The sequence below is a fragment of the Phyllobates terribilis genome, unplaced genomic scaffold (genome assembly GCF_046119375.1).
Source record: "Phyllobates terribilis strain yellow unplaced genomic scaffold, ASM4611937v1 Scaffold_4__5_contigs__length_816908805, whole genome shotgun sequence".
Lineage (NCBI taxonomy): Eukaryota > Metazoa > Chordata > Amphibia > Anura > Dendrobatidae > Phyllobates > Phyllobates terribilis.
This window is the reverse complement of record NW_027362764.1, coordinates 801,605,571-801,620,806: the sequence shown is the minus strand read 5'-3', so window position 1 is coordinate 801,620,806 and position 15,236 is coordinate 801,605,571. Positions and strand designations below refer to the sequence as shown.

Here is a 15,236-nt window from a genome sequence, read left to right as displayed (position 1 = left end):
ATGGAGTATACTGCTGCTCATTTCTTCTCCACTGTTTGTTCTTTCAGGGTTCCTGGAGATATAGATGAAGTGAACGCCCTGAAGCTGCAAGTTGATCAGTGGAAGATTCCCACCGGGCTGGAAGATCCTCATGTTCCAGGTTAGCCGTCGACTAAAATGAAAGGGGTTGTCCGGCGCCACTCACTACCCCATCATTAGGTGGGCAGCCATGATGACGTCTCGTCTGCCCATTTCTGCCGGGGCGCGTGCACGATCAGCAGCCGCTGTGCTCTTTTCCTATGGACAGGACACATTCACACATCCTGGCAGGATAGCACGGGCGCTGAGCTGCCCACCGCCCCCGATGCAGAAGTGAGCGGCACCAGACTAACCCATCAATGGTTCCATGTAACGAGCCTCGTACGTCACGAGGTGAAACCACAATGTGATCAGATGGACATGATACCAAGTCTGGAGCTGTCCTCGTGTCAGCAGAGAAGAAGAGAAGGGAGAAGTCAGGGGCACCTGGCACACGAAGGGTTATAGGGTTACTCCCAAAAAATCAAGTTGCCCCCTGTCATTGGGTCCCTCATAAATCCTGAAAACAGGGCTGTGGCACCTCTATCTGAACGGAGCAGAGTGGGCATTGCTCGGCCGCCGCGCTGTTCATCGTCCCTGGGACTACTGTGGCTGGTGCCATAGACAATGAGTGGAGCGGAGGCCGAGCATGCTCCATTCAGAACAGTACTGCAAAGCCCTGATCTTGAGATCACTGGGGGTCCCAGTGCTCAGACCCCCAGCGATCAGCAGGAGGATAACCTTATTTTGTTGGATTAACCCATCGCCTCTGTCCAGCCATCACTGTTCTCCCTGGGGGTCGTCCTCACGTCTCAGCGCCAATACATGTATTTTATTTTAAGCTCGTGGCAGAGAGCAGAGTGAACGTTCACCTGGGGCAGGAAGAAGATCCTCAGCGTTTTCCCATAGGAGCAAAATGGATGAGACTTAATAAAATCCTCAGGAAAATACAAATCTGCAAGTAATTCACTCAGATTTCGATGTAGATTCTGATGCCGATTGGCCAAACATTTTTTTTTTCCCCCACACATTTTATCTCCTAAATGGATGAAGCCCCATAGGAAACACCCACCGAGGCCTGACCCCGCAGCTGCGGCCAGGACCCAGGGGCGGCAGGGCATTTTGCCCTCTGTGGAGTCTTCTGCTGGAGTAATCAGAACTCCGTTTTCTAAGTTCTCGTCTCCTGTCGTGCCCCGTTCACTGCATTTCTTATTTCCTTTCCCAAACGTCCCACCAAGGTCTGTACTAGTGCATCATGGGAGATGCACCTATTACATGAGGCATTGGAGTGAACGAGAAAAAGGAGGGCTGTCCCATAATGCAGTGCAGAAAAGTGATGAGATTGTCTTGTGCCGAACCTTTGGGGCCCTTTATTTAGAAGACGCAGCACAGCCGTGACGAGCGCTGAGCTCAGGCGTGGCCTCCGCTGTGGCACTGGAAGTCTCTTGTTGGAGGCAGCGGCTCGCTATCAGGGGATTCCTCCGCTCTGCAGGACAATGCCACGCTCCGCGGTTACGCAGCACAGCCGTGACGAGCGCTGAGCTCAGGCGTGGCCTCCGCTGTGGCACTAGAAGTCTCTTGTTGGAGGCAGCGGCTCACTATCAGGGGATTCCTCCGCTCTGTAGGACAATGCCACGCTCCGCGGTTACGCAGCACAGCCGTGACAAGCGCTGAGCTCAGGCGTGGCCTCCGCTGTGGCACTGGAAGTCTCTTGTTGGAGGCAGCGGCTCGCTATCAGGGGATTCCTCCGCTCTGTAGGACAATGCCACGCTCCGCGGTTACGCAGCACAGCCGTGACGAGCGCTGAGCTCAGGCGTGGCCTCCGCTGTGGCACTAGAAGTCTCTTGTTGGAGGCAGCGGGCTCGCTATCAGGGGATTCCTCCGCTCTGTAGGACAATGCCACGCTCCGCGGTTACGCAGCACAGCCGTGACGAGCGCTGAGCTCAGGCGTGGCCTCCGCTGTGGCACTGGAAGTCTCTTGTTGGAGGCAGTGGCTCGCTATCAGGGGATTCCTCCGCTCTGTAGGACAATGCCACGCTCCGCGGTTACGCAGCACAGCCGTGACGAGCGCTGAGCTCAGGCGTGGCCTCCGCTGTGGCACTGGAAGTCTCTTGTTGGAGGCAGCGGCTCGCTATCAGAGGATTCCTCTGCTCTGTAGGACAATGCCACGCTCCGCGGTTACGCAGCACAGCCGTGACGAGCACTGAGCTCAGGCGTGGCCTCCGCTGTGGCACTAGAAGTCTCTTGTTGGAGGCAGCGGCTCGCTATCAGGGGATTCCTCCGCTCTGTAGGACAATGCCACGCTCCGCGGTTACGCAGCACAGCCGTGACGAGCGCTGAGCTCAGGCGTGGCCTCCGCTGTGGCACTGGAAGTCTCTTGTTGGAGGCAGTGGCTCGCTATCAGGGGATTCCTCCGCTCTGTAGGACAATGCCACGCTCCGCGGTTACGCAGCACAGCCGTGATGAGCGCTGAGCTCAGGCGTGGCCTCCGCTGTGGCACTGGAAGTCTCTTGTTGGAGGCAGTGGCTCGCTATCAGGGGATTCCTTCGCTCTGTAGGACAATGCCACGCTCCGCGGTTGCGCAGCACAGCCGTGACGAGCACTGAGCTCAGGCGTGGCCTCCGCTGTGGCACTGGAAGTCTCTTGTTGGAGGCAGTGGCTCGCTATCAGGGGATTCCTTCGCTCTGTAGGACAATGCCACGCTCCGCGGTTACGCAGCACAGCCGTGACGAGCACTGAGCTCAGGCGTGGCCTCCGCTGTGGCACTGGAAGTCTCTTGTTGGAGGCAGCGGCTCGCTATCAGGGGATTCCTCCGCTCTGTAGGACAATGCCACGCTCCGCGGTTACGCAGCACAGCCGTGACGAGCGCTGAGCTCAGGCGTGGCCTCCGCTGTGGCACTAGAAGTCTCTTGTTGGAGGCAGCGGGCTCGCTATCAGGGGATTCCTCCACTCTGTAGGACAATGCCACGCTCCGCGGTTACGCAGCACAGCCGTGACGAGCACTGAGCTCAGGCGTGGCCTCCGCTGTGGCACTGGAAGTCTCTTGTTGGAGGCAGCGGCTCGCTATCAGGAGATTCCTCCGCTCTGTAGGACAATGCCACGCTCCGCGGTTACGCAGCACAGCCGTGACGAGCGCTGAGCTCAGGCGTGGCCTCCGCTGTGGCACTGGAAGTCTCTTGTTGGAGGCAGTGGCTCGCTATCAGGGGATTCCTCCGCTCTGTAGGACAATGCCACGCTCCGCGGTTACGCAGCACAGCCGTGATGAGCGCTGAGCTCAGGCGTGGCCTCCGCTGTGGCACTGGAAGTCTCTTGTTGGAGGCAGTGGCTCGCTATCAGGGGATTCCTTCGCTCTGTAGGACAATGCCACGCTCCGCGGTTACGCAGCACAGCCGTGACGAGCACTGAGCTCAGGCGTGGCCTCCGCTGTGGCACTGGAAGTCTCTTGTTGGAGGCAGCGGCTCGCTATCAGGGGATTCCTCCGCTCTGTAGGACAATGCCACGCTCCGCGGTTACGCAGCACAGCCGTGACGAGCGCTGAGCTGAGGCGTGGCCTCCGCTGTGGCACTGGAAGTCTCTTGTTGGAGGCAGCGGCTCGCTATCAGGGGATTCCTCCGCTCTGTAGGACAATGCCACGCTCCGCGGTTACGCAGCACAGCCGTGACGAGCGCTGAGCTCAGGCGTGGCCTCCGCTGTGGCACTAGAAGTCTCTTGTTGGAGGCAGTGGCTCGCTATCAGGGGATTCCTTCGCTCTGTAGGACAATGCCACGCTCCGCGGTTACGCAGCACAGCCGTGACGAGCACTGAGCTCAGGCGTGGCCTCCGCTGTGGCACTGGAAGTCTCTTGTTGGAGGCAGCGGCTCGCTATCAGGGGATTCCTCCGCTCTGTAGGACAATGCCACGCTCCGCGGTTACGCAGCACAGCCGTGACGAGCGCTGAGCTCAGGCGTGGCCTCCGCTGTGGCACTGGAAGTCTCTTGTTGGAGGCAGCGGCTCGCTATCAGGGGATTCCTCCGCTCTGTAGGACAATGCCACGCTCCGCGGTTACGCAGCACAGCCGTGACGAGCGCTGAGCTCAGGCGTGGCCTCCGCTGTGGCACTGGAAGTCTCTTGTTGGAGGCAGCGGCTCGCTATCAGGGGATTCCTCCGCTCTGTAGGACAATGCCACGCTCCGCGGTTACGCAGCACAGCCGTGACGAGCGCTGAGCTCAGGCGTGGCCTCCGCTGTGGCACTGGAAGTCTCTTGTTGGAGGCAGCGGCTCGCTATCAGGGGATTCCTCCGCTCTGTAGGACAATGCCACGCTCCGCGGTTACGCAGCACAGCCGTGACGAGCGCTGAGCTCAGGCGTGGCCTCCGCTGTGGCACTGGAAGTCTCTTGTTGGAGGCAGCGGCTCGCTATCAGGGGATTCCTCCGCTCTGTAGGACAATGCCACGCTCCGCGGTTACGCAGCACAGCCGTGACGAGCGCTGAGCTCAGGCGTGGCCTCCGCTGTGGCACTGGAAGTCTCTTGTTGGAGGCAGCGGCTCGCTATCAGGGGATTCCTCCGCTCTGTAGGACAATGCCACGCTCCGCGGTTACGCAGCACAGCCGTGACGAGCGCTGAGCTCAGGCGTGGCCTCCGCTGTGGCACTAGAAGTCTCTTGTTGGAGGCAGCGGGCTCGCTATCAGGGGATTCCTCCACTCTGTAGGACAATGCCACGCTCCGCGGTTACGCAGCACAGCCGTGATGAGCACTGAGCTCAGGCGTGGCCTCCGCTGTGGCACTGGAAGTCTCTTGTTGGAGGCAGCGGCTCGCTATCAGGGGATTCCTCCGCTCTGTAGGACAATGCCACGCTCCGCGGTTACGCAGCACAGCCGTGACGAGCGCTGAGCTCAGGCGTGGCCTCCGCTGTGGCACTGGAAGTCTCTTGTTGGAGGCAGTGGCTCGCTATCAGGGGATTCCTCCGCTCTGTAGGACAATGCCACGCTCCGCGGTTACGCAGCACAGCCGTGATGAGCGCTGAGCTCAGGCATGGCCTCCGCTGTGGCACTGGAAGTCTCTTGTTGGAGGCAGTGGCTCGCTATCAGGGGATTCCTTCGCTCTGTAGGACAATGCCACGCTCCGCGGTTACGCAGCACAGCCGTGACGAGCACTGAGCTCAGGCGTGGCCTCCGCTGTGGCACTGGAAGTCTCTTGTTGGAGGCAGCGGCTCGCTATCAGGGGATTCCTCCGCTCTGTAGGACAATGCCACGCTCCGCGGTTACGCAGCACAGCCGTGACGAGCGCTGAGCTCAGGCGTGGCCTCCGCTGTGGCACTGGAAGTCTCTTGTTGGAGGCAGCGGCTCGCTATCAGGGGATTCCTCCGCTCTGTAGGACAATGCCACGCTCCGCGGTTACGCAGCACAGCCATGACGAGCGCTGAGCTCAGGCGTGGCCTCCGCTGTGGCACTGGAAGTCTCTTGTTGGAGGCAGCGGCTCGCTATCAGGGGATTCCTCCGCTCTGTAGGACAATGCCACGCTCCGCGGTTACGCAGCACAGCCGTGACGAGCGCTGAGCTCAGGCGTGGCCTCCGCTGTGGCACTGGAAGTCTCTTGTTGGAGGCAGCGGCTCGCTATCAGGGGATTCCTCCGCTCTGTAGGACAATGCCACGCTCCGCGGTTACGCAGCACGCGGCTGCTGTCTGTGTCCCTGATGCAGCGCCTTGTTACCATGGCAACCAGAGGAGGCGGGGAGGGTCTGCTCTAAATGCGGAGCTCCCGCGTCACCCCTTCCTCACTGATCTCTATAGCACCGAGGTGCGACGTGTGAATAGTCGGCAACTTTCTTTTACCCTTTCTTGTTACAAATCCTCTGCTTCTGTCAGTGAACACATCCAAAGGCCGAGAACTGCTTGATTCTTCTCTCAGCTGAGGGTTTGTTTCAATGTATCCACCCGAGACAGTCGCATTGTAACATCCGTCTCTCAGCTGCTCTGTTGATGGCGGGCAGCACATCGGGCGCTTATTTGAGGCATCCACATCGGTAACTAATCTAAGCCTCTACAGAAAGGACCATTCATTTGTCTCCATCACTGATTGACAGGAACATCTCGCTTCATCTTACAAGAGGTTCTGCAGCAGCTGAGGTGTTTGCAGAGTTGAGCAGAAATGTTGGCGCTGCCCTTGTCCAGCGTCCAGTCCGGCGTCCATGGTGCTAGAGCCCTAATCATGTAACTTCATGGGGTCTAGTGAGCGCCAAAAGTGCCAAGGCCACTGGCCACACAGGTGCCACGGAGGACCAGACCAGGGCAGCACCACGGAGGTCAGGATCAAGGCAGCGCCATGGAGGTCAGGACCAGGGCAGAGACACGGAGGTCAGGATCAGGGCAGCGCCATGGAGGTCAGGTCCAGGGGAACTCTAACGAGGACAGGACCAGGGTAACGCCATGAAGGGTAGGGCCAGGGCTGCGCCACAGAGGGCAGGGTCAGGGCAGCGCCACGGAGGACAGGACCAGGGGGACTCTAACGAGGGCAGGACCAGGGCAGTGCCACGGAGGGCAGAACCAGGGCAGCGCCACGCAGAACCAAGGCAGCACAACGAGGGGCAGGGCCAGGGCAGCGCCACGGAGGGCAGGACCAGGGCACGCCACAGAGGGCAGGACCAGGGGAGCACCACGGAGGGCAGAACCAGGGGAGCTCCAACGAGGACAGGACCAGGGTAACGCCATGAAGGGTAGGGCGGCACGGTGGCTCGGTGGTTAACACTGCAGCCTTGCAGCGCTGGGGTCCTGGGTTCAAATCCCACCAAGGGCAACATATGCAAGGAGTTTGTATGTTCTCCCCATGTTTGCGTGGGTTTCCTCCGGGTTCTCCGGTTTCCTCCCACACTCCAAAGACATACTGATAGGGAATCTAGATTGTGAGCCCCGATGGGGACAGCGATGATAATGTATGTAAAGCGCTGCGGAATATGTTAGCGCTATATAAAAATAAAGATTATTATTATTATTATTAGGGCCAGGGCAGCGCCAGTCTGTTTGCTCCGTTGTGCTGAGCTCCGTCCTTCTTCTCGGTGATCAATATAATAGGGCAGGAGGTGTAAGAACTTTATAACATACAGGTGTGTATAATGATGTAACCCCTCCCCCTCTTTCTCCCGGCAGCGTCCTTATTGAAGCTGTGGTACCGGGAGCTGGAGGAGCCTCTGATCCCTCACCAATTCTACGAGGAGTGCATCACTCACTACGAGAACCCGGAGGCGGCCATCGCTGTGGTGCATTCGCTGCCGAAGCTGAACAAGATGGTGCTGTGCTACCTCATCCGCTTCCTACAGGTGACGCCGCTCGTCTGCCCCCGTGCTGCCGCTTCTCTTCGCTTTACTTAATGTCGTCTCCCGAGCTCCAGAGAATCACCGGGGTCCTAAGCCGTGACCGTGAAGGGGTCCTCCGCCCAGATAGTCACACTGTCCCGCTGAGGTGCTCGGCTGCTTCTCCCTTTTTTGCTGCCTGACAGTCCAGTTGCTACAGATACATTGTAACAACCAGAGAGTTCTCATTCCGTTGTCCCTAGCAACCAGAACGACCTGACCTCTCAGCTTAACTCTTTCATGACCAATTAAAATAGTGTAATTTGGAATATTGCAGGTTAATGCATTTATTTCCTCTTTTTTTCTTAGCTTTTTCTGACTTTTTTCACATTTGCTTCAACCCCTGATTACACATCCAGTGCGCAGCTCTCCCTCTATGTCCAGGATTTACAGTACAATATCACAGCTACTTCTAAAAAAAAAAAAAATTGCATAACCCCTTGGCTATAGGTTTGTTGTGTGGTATTGCAGCTCAGCTCCCTTAAGGAATGGTGGCGGACTGTTTATATGCCACAGATTGAAGCTACTTTAGCATCTCAGCGAGTAGAGGGAGCTCCCACTGTCACCCCGTCTGCACCCACTGGGCTCGCACAGTCACCCTACCTGCACCCACTGGGCTCACACCGTCACCCTGTCTGCACCCACTGGGCTCGCACCGTCACCCCGCCTGCACCCACTGGGCTCGCACCGTCACCCCGCCTGCACCCACTGGGCTCACACCGTCACCCTGTCTGCACCCACTGGGCTCGCACCGTCACCCCGCCTGCACCCACTGGGCTCGCACCGTCACCCCGCCTGCACCCACTGGGCTCACACCGTCACCCAGCCTGCACCCACTGGGCTCGCACCGTCACCCCGCCTGCACCCACTGGGCTCGCACCGTCACCCCGCCTGCACCCACTGGGCTCGCACCGTCACCCCGCCTGCACCCACTGGGCTCGCACCGTCACCCCGCCTGCACCCACTGGGCTCGCACCGTCACCCCGCCTGCACCCACTGGGCTCGCACCATCACCCCGCCTGCACCCACTGGGCTCGCACCGTCACCCCGCCTGCACCCACTGGGCTCGCACCGTCACCCCGCCTGCACCCACTGGGCTCGCACCGTCACCCCGCCTGCACCCACTGGGCTCGCACCGTCACCCCGCCTGCACCCACTGGGCTCGCACCGTCACCCCGCCTGCACCCACTGGGCTCGCACCGTCACCCCGCCTGCACCCACTGGGCTCGCACCGTCACCCCGCCTGCACCCACTGGGCTCGCACCGTCACCCCGCCTGCACCCACTGGGCTCGCACCGTCAACCCGCCTGCACCCACTGGGCTCGCACCGTCACCCCGCCTGCACCCACCGGGCTCGCACCGTCACCCCGTCTGCACCCACCGGGCTCGCAACGTCACCCCGTCTGCACCCACCGGGCTCGCACCGTCACCCCGTCTGCACCCACCGGGCTCGCACCGTCACCCCGTCTGCACCCACCGGGCTCGCACCGTCACCCCGTCTGCACCCACCGGGCTCGCACCGTCACCCCGTCTGCACCCACCGGGTTCGCACCGTCACCCCGTCTGCACCCACCGGGTTCGCACCGTCACCCCGTCTGCACCCACCGGGTTCGCACCTTCACCCCGTCTGCACCCACCGGGCTCGCACCGTCACCCCGCCTGCACCCACCGGGCTCGCACCGTCACCCCGCCTGCACCCACCGGGCTCGCACCGTCACCCCGCCTGCACCCACTGGGCTCGCACCGTCACCCCGCCTGCACCCACTGGGCTCGCACCGTCACCCCGCCTGCACCCACTGGGCTCGCACCGTCACCCCGCCTGCACCCACTGGGCTCGCACCGTCACCCCGCCTGCACCCACTGGGCTCGCACCGTCACCCCGCCTGCACCCACTGGGCTCGCACCGTCACCCCGCCTGCACCCACTGGGCTCGCACCGTCACCCCGCCTGCACCCACTGGGCTCGCACCGTCACCCCGCCTGCACCCACTGGGCTCGCACCGTCACCCCGCCTGCACCCACTGGGCTCGCACCGTCACCCCGCCTGCACCCACTGGGCTCGCACCGTCAACCCGCCTGCACCCCACTGGGCTCGCACCTTCACCCCGCCTGCACTCACTGGGCTCGCACCGTCACCCCGCCTGCACCCACCGGGCTCGCAACGTCACCCCGTCTGCACCCACCGGGCTCGCACCGTCACCCCGTCTGCACCCACCGGGCTCGCATCGTCACCCCGTCTGCACCCACCGGGCTCGCACCGTCACCCCGTCTGCACCCACGGGGCTCGCACCGTCACCCCGTCTGCACCCACCGGGTTCGCACCGTCACCCCGTCTGCACCCACCGGGTTCGCACCTTCACCCCGTCTGCACCCACCGGGCTCGCACCGTCACCCCGTCTGCACCCACCGGGCTCGCACCGTCACCCCGTCTGCACCCACCGGGCTCGCACCGTCACCCCGTCTGCACCCACCGGGCTCGCACCGTCACCCCGTCTGCACCCACCGGGCTCGCACCGTCACCCCGTCTGCACCCACCGGGTTCGCACCGTCACCCCGTCTGCACCCACCGGGCTCGCACCTTCACCCCGTCTGCACCCACCGGGCTCGCACCTTCACCCCGCCTGCACCCACCGGGCTCGCACCTTCACCCCGCCTGCACCCACCGGGCTCGCACCGTCACCCCGCTTGCACCCACCGGGCTCGCACCGTCACCCCGCCTGCACCCACCGGGCTCGCACCGTCACCCCGCCTGCACCCACTGGGCTCGCACCGTCACCCCGTCTGCACCCACTGGGCTCGCACCGTCACCCCGTCTGCACCCACTGGGCTCGCACCGTCACCCCGTCTGCACCCACTGGGCTCCCACCGTCACCCCGTCTGCTCCTACTGTCACCCCGCCTGCACCCACTGGGCTCCCACCGTCACCCCGTCTGCTCCTACTGTCACCCCGCCTGCACCCACTGGGCTCCCACTGTCACCCCGTCTGCTCCCACTGTCACCCCGTCTGCTCCTACTGTCACCCTGTCTGCACCCACTGGGCTCCACAGTAGTTGGGGCCCTAATAGCAGCCATTGGGCGTTTTGTCACGGCTGTAGGTAGCGCAGCGCTGTCCCATTCAATGTGGCTCAGTACCCAGAACATAGTGTACGATGCAGGGAGAATGAGCGATGGTCTGCAGCGTTCATGTCATCGGGGACCGTGGGTAAAAATGCCTACAGCAGTGTACTGGATGGATTTCCAATAATTTCCCGTCTCTTCTTTCCTCCAGGTATTTGTGCAACCCGCCAACGTGGCTGTCACCAAAATGGACGTCAGTAATCTCGCCATGGTCATGGCACCAAACTGTCTGCGCTGCCAGTCGGACGATCCGCGTATCATCTTTGAGAATACCAGGAAAGAAATGTCCTTCATCCGCGTCCTGATCCAGCAGCTGGACACCGGTTTCATGGAGGCCGTTCTATAGCAGATCGCAGCGCCCCCAGCTGGACACTCGAATACAGGAATATTGCGTGACTGTCACCGTCATCTCATTATTCCCAGAGACGTCTCCGCTCCCATCTCATCCTGTACAGACACCATGGAGCGAATGATTCATCCACTGTGGCAATAAGGACCCAACACTCCTCCACCTCGGACCAAAGCGCAGCATACGGCCCTGCAAGGCATGATGGGAGTGCCGGACACTGTGACCACAGGGTTTAATGTCAGGCATGTTGTTTAGTGACTAACGCTGCAACACATATAATGTGGCCGCTCCCTGAGGGGGAATCTTCCATGAGCAGCTTATAAAATAAGTAGTCACCTCCATTGGAGTTTATATACTCTCTCCTATATCACATAGAGATCTGTATCGCTGCCCCCTAGTGGCAAGGTGAAGGTGTGACAAGATCACTGATGCTCCCTCTAGTGGTGAACTGCAGCTATGACCAGATCAGCAATGTCCACTTTAGTGATGAGCTGCAGGTGTGAACAGATCAGCGATGCCTCCTCTAGTGGTGAGCTGCAGGTGTGAACAGATCAGCGATGCCCCCTCTAGTGGTGAGCTGCAATTGTGAACAGATCAGCGATGCCCCCTCTAGTGGTGAGCTGCAGGTGTGAACAGATCAGCGATGCCCCCTCTAGTGGTGAGCTGCAGGTGTGAACAGATCAGCGATGCCCCCTCTAGTGGTGAGCTGCTGGTGTGAACAGATCAGCGATGCCTCCTCTAGTGGTGAGCTGCAGGTGTGAACAGATCAGCGATGCCCCCTCTAGTGGTGAGCTGCAGGTGTGAACAGATCAGCAATGCCCCCTCTAGTGGTGAGCTGCAGGTGTGAACAGACCAGCGATGCCCCCTCTAGTGGTGAGCTGCTGGTGTGAACAGATCAGCGATGCCCCCTCTAGTGGTGAGCTGCAGGTGTGAACAGATCAGCGATGCCTCCTCTAGTGGTGAGCTGCAGGTGTGAACAGATCAGCGATGCCTCCTCTAGTGGTGAGCTGCAGGTGTGAACAGATCAGCAATGCCTCCTCTAGTGGTGAGCTGCAGGTGTGAACAGATCAGCAATGCCCCCTCTAGTGATGAGCTGCAGGTGTGAACAGATCAGCGATGCCTCCTCTAGTGGTGAGCTGCAGGTGTGAACAGATCAGCGATGCCCCCTCTGGTGGTGAGCTGCAGGGGTGAACAGATCAGCGATGCCCCCTCTAGTGGTGAGCTGCTGGTGTGAACAGATCAGCGATGCCTCCTCTAGTGGTGAGCTGCAGGTGTGAACAGATCAGCGATGCCCCCTCTAGTGGTGAGCTGCAGGTGTGAACAGATCAGCGATGCCCCCTCTGGTGGTGAGCTGCAGGTGTGAACAGATCAGCGATGCCCCCTCTAGTGGTGAGCTGCAGGTGTGAACAGATCAGCGATGCCCCCTCTGGTGGTGAGCTGCAGGTGTGAACAGATCAGCGATGCCTCCTCTAGTGGTGAGCTGCAGGTGTGAACAGATCAGCGATGCCCCCTCTGGTGGTGAGCTGCAAGTGTGAACAGATCAGCGATGCCCCCTCTAGTGGTGAGCTGCAGGTGTGAACAGACCAGCGATGCCCCCTCTAGTGGTGAGCTGCAATTGTGAACAGATCAGCGATGCCCCCTCTAGTGGTGAGCTGCAGGTGTGAACAGATCAGCGATGCCCCCTCTAGTGGTGAGCTGCAATTGTGAACAGATCAGCGATGCCCCCTCTAGTGGTGAGCTGCAGGTGTGAACAGATCAGCGATGTCCCCTCTGGTGGTGAGCTGCAGGTGTGAACAGATCAGCGATGCCCCCTCTAGTGGTGAGCTGCAGGTGTGAACAGATCAGCGATGCCTCCTCTAGTGGTGAGCTGCAGGTGTGAACAGATCAGCGATGCCCCCTCTAGTGGTGAGCTGCAGGTGTGAACAGATCAGCGATGCCCCCTCTAGTGGTGAGCTGCAATTGTGAACAGATCAGCGATGCCCCCTCTAGTGGTGAGCTGCAGGTGTGAACAGACCAGCGATGCCCCCTCTAGTGGTGAGCTGCAGGTGTGAACAGATCAGCGATGCCCCCTCTAGTGGTGAGCTGCAATTGTGAACAGATCAGCGATGCCCCCTCTAGTGGTGAGCTGCAGGTGTGAACAGATCAGCGATGCCCCCTCTAGTGGTGAGCTGCAGGTGTGAACAGATCAGCGATGCCCCCTCTAGTGGTGAGCTGCTGGTGTGAACAGATCAGCGATGCCTCCTCTAGTGGTGAGCTGCAGGTGTGAACAGATCAGCGATGCCCCCTCTAGTGGTGAGCTGCAGGTGTGAACAGATCAGCGATGCCCCCTCTAGTGGTGAGCTGCTGGTGTGAACAGATCAGCGATGCCTCCTCTAGTGGTGAGCTGCAGGTGTGAACAGATCAGCGATGCCCCCTCTAGTGGTGAGCTGCAGGTGTGAACAGATCAGCGATGCCCCCTCTAGTGGTGAGCTGCAATTGTGAACAGATCAGCGATGCCCCCTCTAGTGGTGAGCTGCAGGTGTGAACAGATCAGCGATGCCCCCTCTAGTGGTGAGCTGCAGGTGTGAACAGATCAGCGATGCCCCCTCTAGTGGTGAGCTGCAGGTGTGAACAGATCAGCGATGTCCCCTCTAGTGATGAGCTGCAGGTGTGAACAGATCAGCGATGCCTCCTCTAGTGGTGAGCTGCAGGTGTGAACAGATCAGCGATGTCCCCTCTAGTGATGAGCAGCAGGTGTGAACAGATCAGCGATGTCCCCTCTGGTGGTGAGCTGCAGGTGTGAACAGATCAGCGATGCCCCCTCTAGTGGTGAGCTGCAGGTGTGAACAGATCAGCGATGTCCCCTCTAGTGGTGAGCTGCAGGTGTGAACAGATCAGCGATGCCCCCTCTGGTGGTGAGATGCAGGTGTGAACAGATCAGCGATGCCCCCTCTAGTGGTGAGCAGCAGGTGTGAACAGATCAGCGATGCCCTCTCTGGTGGTGAGCTGCAGGTGTGAACAGATCAGCGATGCCCCCTCTGGTGGTGAGATGCAGGTGTGAACAGATCAGCGATGCCCCCTCTAGTGGTGAGCTGCAGGTGTGAACAGATCAGTGATGCCCCCTTTAGTGATGAGCTGCAGGTGTGAACAGATCAGCGATGCCCCCTCTAGTGGTGAGCTGCAGGTGTGAACAGATCAGTGATGCCCCCTCTAGTGGTGAGCTGCAGGTGTGAACAGATCAGCAATGCCCTCTCTGGTGGTGAGCTGCTGGTGTGAACAGATTAGCGATGCCCCCTCTAGTGGTGAGCTGCAGGTGTGAACAGATCAGCGATGCCCCCTCTAGTGGTGAGCTGCAGGTGTGAACAGATCAGCGATGCCCCCTCTAGTGGTGAGCTGCAGGTGTGAACAGATCAGCGATGCCCCCTCTAGTGGTGAGCTGCTGGTGTGAACAGATCAGCGATGCCCCCTCTGGTGGTAAGCTGCAGGTGTGAACAGATCAGCGATGCCCCCTCTAGTGGTGAGCTGCAGGTGTGAACAGATCAGCAATGCCCCCTCTAGTGGTGAGCTGCAGGTGTGAACAGATCAGCGATGCCCCCTCTAGTGATGAGCTGCAGGTGTGAACAGATCAGCGATGCCCCCTCTGGTGGTGAGCTGCTGGTGTGAACAGATTAGCGATGCCCCCTCTAGTGGTGAGCTGCAGGTGTGAACAGATCAGCGATGCCCCCTCTAGTGGTGAGCTGCAGGTGTGAACAGATCAGCGATGCCCCCTCTAGTGGTGAGCTGCAGGTGTGAACAGATCAGCGATGCCCCCTCTAGTGGTGAGCTGCTGGTGTGAACAGATCAGCGATGCCCCCTCTGGTGGTAAGCTGCAGGTGTGAACAGATCAGCGATGCCCCCTCTAGTGGTGAGCTGCAGGTGTGAACAGATCAGCAATGCCCCCTCTAGTGGTGAGCTGCAGGTGTGAACAGATCAGCGATGCCCCCTCTAGTGATGAGCTGCAGGTGTGAACAGATCAGCGATGCCCCCTCTGGTGGTGAGCTGCAGGTGTGAACAGATCAGCGATGCCCCCTCTAGTGGTGAGCTGCAGGTGTGAACAGATCAGCGATGTCCCCTCTAGTGGTGAGCTGCAGGTGTGAACAGATCAGCGATGCCCCTCTAGTGGTGAGCTGCAGGTGTGAACAGATCAGCAATGCCCCCTCTAGTGGTGAGCTGCTGGTGTGAACAGATCAGTGATGCCCCCTCTAGTGGTGAGCTGCAGGTGTGAACAGATCAGCGATGCCCCCTCTGGTGGTGAGCTGCAGGTGTGAACAGATCAGCGATGCCCCCTCTAGTGGTGAGCTGCAGGTGTGAACAGATCAGCAATGCCCCCTCTAGTGGTGAGCTGCTGGTGTGAACAGATCAGCGATGTCCC

General features: G+C 60.0%; 1 protein-coding gene across 2 annotated transcripts in view; it reads left to right on the top strand.

Moving 5' to 3' along the window:
- The window catches only part of ARHGAP39 (Rho GTPase activating protein 39), a 552,999-nt gene extending 541,525 nt beyond the window's left edge, over positions 1 to 11,474 (top strand). For both annotated transcript variants that reach the window (XM_073680057.1, XM_073680056.1), the window contains 3 exons: positions 48 to 139; positions 7,179 to 7,348; positions 10,649 to 11,474. In XM_073680057.1, the coding sequence (XP_073536158.1) occupies positions 48 to 139; positions 7,179 to 7,348; positions 10,649 to 10,843 (457 nt within the window). In that variant the 3' untranslated portion in view covers positions 10,844 to 11,474. The remainder of the gene's footprint in view (positions 1 to 47; positions 140 to 7,178; positions 7,349 to 10,648) is intronic.
- The last annotated feature ends 3,762 nt before the right edge of the window (positions 11,475 to 15,236 follow it).